This window comes from Gossypium raimondii, chromosome 13 (genome assembly GCF_025698545.1).
Source record: "Gossypium raimondii isolate GPD5lz chromosome 13, ASM2569854v1, whole genome shotgun sequence".
NCBI lineage: Eukaryota > Viridiplantae > Streptophyta > Magnoliopsida > Malvales > Malvaceae > Gossypium > Gossypium raimondii.
In genome coordinates, this window is record NC_068577.1 from 56994108 (window position 1) to 56997715 (window position 3608).

General features: G+C 30.2%; 1 protein-coding gene across 1 annotated transcript; it reads left to right on the forward strand.

Moving 5' to 3' along the window:
- Window positions 1-1502: 1502 nt before the first annotated feature.
- On the forward strand, window positions 1503-2267 carry LOC105781948 (uncharacterized). The gene has a single exon (XM_012606463.2). It carries the CDS (start codon window positions 1556-1558, stop codon window positions 2108-2110), a length of 555 nt encoding a protein of 184 aa, XP_012461917.1. The 5' UTR covers window positions 1503-1555; the 3' UTR covers window positions 2111-2267.
- Window positions 2268-3608: the final 1341 nt, after the last annotated feature.

A 3608-nucleotide genomic window follows, 5' to 3' on the forward strand; every position in this document is an offset into this window, starting at 1 on the left:
GTTGTTGTATGGCTTTCTCTGTTCATACTGTCTGTACCAATCGAAAGCTTTCCTTCCCCTTCCATTCTATAGTTCAAACTTTTTTTCATGAAACAACTTTGAATGTCAATTAATTTGTGAACTAAAATTCAAACAACTTTCTTCTCCGATCTAAGGTCTGTTCTTCTGCTTATCGAGGGGTACTAATCCGCCATATCAATCGTCGAATCGTCGCTTGGAACTCACTAGTTAGACTTTTAAAAAAACTTTAACAACTCAATAACTTAAATAAAAACTTTCAAATAGTTCAGTGACTATTTTGTAACTTTTTGAAGTTGAGTGACCAAAAAATAAATTTACTAATAGTTTGCTGACCTTGAGCGTAGTTTACTCTAAATGTTAATATATACACTATTTTAAATCGATATGATAGACATATCGGATTGGTTCGAAGATTGCTATAAAAAGGTTTTATTTATAATTACAATAGGTGCAAGGGCAAAGCCAAAAATCTTCTTTTTTTGTGAATGCTGGTTTTAAATTGTAAAATTTTGAGAGGGTTAAAATGCATTTTTACTACTATAGTAACGTAGAATTTTACAGTTTGTTAAAGGATTAAACAATAAAACTTGGAATTTCATTCTATTTTTCAAATTTTAAAATTCAGTCCAATTATTAACATCGTTAATATTTTTGTTGTTGTTAAATTTGTTAACGTGATATTTTAAAATTTAAAAAACTTACCCGATAACCATAAATCAAGAAAAGATAACGTTATAATAAACATGAATTTAATAAAATAATTTCAACATTATTAACAATTGAATCTAAAATCGAAATCTAAATAATAATAATAAACTAAATTTCAAAAAATAAAACTACCGTGACTAAATTCCAAATTTACGAAGAATATAACAACTTTATCCCATATTTTAACCTAGAAAATAAAAAAATTTCGTACCACGTTGTGATTTCTCTAGAAATCCAACAAAATAACCTAAGATGGAAAATTAGTAAGAAAGGACCAAATTGTAAGAGTAAATAGAAAGAAAAGTTAGGTGGTGTCTTAAGGCATTGGTTACTGCACATGCTCTTCAAACCGCCCTAAAATTATTACAATCTTAGGGACAAAGAAATTATCCTTCTCCTTTTTAATCTTTCCTCAAAAAGTATATTATTATTAATCACTAAAAACATAAGTTTTATTATTATTTATTTCTTAATATATTTATCGGAGCGAGCCCAGTAATTACTTTTTCGCATTTTATAGACCCATTAAAGAGATAGATGCTGGCCACGAATTTTAAAATTGCTCCATACTCAGAGCGAAGATTGAACCCTCGACCACTGATTACACAAATTTTATTATTAATCATAATTAAAAAAAAAAATTAAACACATGCTTAGTCAACTAAGACAATATAGGACCATGTGCCTCTCTTCTCTATCATTTTCCACATATACCGTTAATTTAGGATCTTAATGCCTTCTATATATATTCCTCCATAATCTATCATTTCTAGCTCATCAACTTGTTCAACAATCCTCAACTTACATTGAAGAAGAAGAAGAAAAAATGGATTATGATCGTAATAGAGGGGTATCTTTGATTCAAGATGACCAAATGTTCTTCCATCGAATCATCTCTAGAGATTCTTCGGTTGGTTGTTCTTCTCGGATTTATTATTACCGAAGTTCTGAAGGTATACCTTTTAATTGGGAAATGCAACCTGGGACACCGAAAGAACCGCAGAAGGAAGATGTTCTCCCTCCAATTAGTCCACCTCCGGCATTGCTTAGCCTCGGTTTACCTAAACCACGTATTGATGTCGTCGAAGAAAGTAAGGTTTCGAAACTGAAGGTGTTCAAGTTTTGGAAACACGGCAAAAAGAATGACAACAAGAAGAAGATTGATGATCATCAATCGGATAAGTACTCGAATTACGAGACGTGTAGTTCGGATGATGACGGGGAATTCGTGGGTTCACCATGTGTATCGAGCTCGTCTTCATCGTCGTTCTCTTTCGGATCATCGAGTACTCCGTCGAGGGACTCGTCGTTTAACCGACATTACGGTTGCGGTCCGTTGAATTTTGCGTCGTTCCTTGTTCGTGTTTCGAGGTCTAGGTGACGATGTTATCATATACGTATGTTGTTTTATAAAAACTGGAAATTTATGTTTTTATTTATTATCTGAAGTTGTATTTTAACAAAAATCTATAAATAGTTTGCAATATAATGTACGAAAATGTATACTTACAAAACTAATTTAATTTTGCCTAATACAATTATTGTACGTCGTGTTTTATTCATATAAATTATGGATATTAATTTTACAAAAAAGTTACAAATACATAATAAAAAAATTTGAATCATACCCACAGTAGCAGAGTGAAGTCAAAAAAATTGGTTTATGGGAATTAGAGATAGAATGATAAATTTTTGAAGGGTCAACGTGTAATTTTATCATTTTACTAGTAATTTCATAAAATTTTAAATGATTTAAATAGTCGATTTACTAATTTGGGAAGAGCAACCAGCTCCAAAACAGTTGATTGATATGGTTGCAACTAGAGGTATTTACGTGTCAAATCATGCTTACATATGGTATTGATAAGCTCTATGCTTGTTGAATTGCAACCCGGCCGAAAATATTGGCCTAAAATTTTGTCCAAATCTGTTTACATTTGTAAATGGCTAACCCAAGACTATTTTAGGCCTATCCATATTATTTTCTTTTGATTTTTTTTAAAATATTTATATTAGTTTTGGTTTAATATTTAATAATTTTAGATATAGGCGTTTTAAACATTTTTAAATTTTTTACATCATAATATTATATTACAATAGATTTGATTTTTATATATTATAAACATAGAAAATGAGCTGAGTCGAGTTGGCTCGGGCTTTAAATGTTTGAGTTGAGCTCAACCCATATTGTAAATGGGTTTAACTTTTTTGCCCAAATCCAATTTTTGAACTTAATATTTTTGTTCAGACCCTTTTAAATTTCGAATGAACTTTTAAGCTTAAATAAATGATTCAACCCGTAAAAAGTCTAGTTGCAACCTTGCCCCGATAAAAAGAATTCTAATATTAAGAAGCGAATTTGTTGGGAGGAATTTACATTTATTGTATTTTGACTAAAAATTTGAATTAAAACTTGTATACAAACCTTAAATTAAAAAATTAAAAAAAATTAAACAAACTAACTTAACGGAATAAATGTAGATGAAGAAGCACTTTTGGGTTTTTTATGATTTAAGCCAAACCCAAGTTTGATCTCTTTTCTAATTTGGTCCCAAACCCAACAGAATTTGGGTATTTGGCCACACATAGTGACCCAAATGGTTCAACACTAGACTTGGACTCAAATTGGGCCTTTTAACTTCATCTAGATCGGTTAAAACAATCACTCGAGAACTGGATTGAAAGGCCTTCGTAAAAAATTAGATATTTACAGTTGTCCGCGTTTATTGCAAAGGCATGACAATGGTAAAAGTACTATAGAGATCTTTTTATTAGGAGTCAAATTACATTTTATCTCTTTATACTTAAAAAATAAGTAAATTACTCATTGTAATGAAAGAACAAATTTATCTTTTTTGTTAAACAATTCATCCATTTGT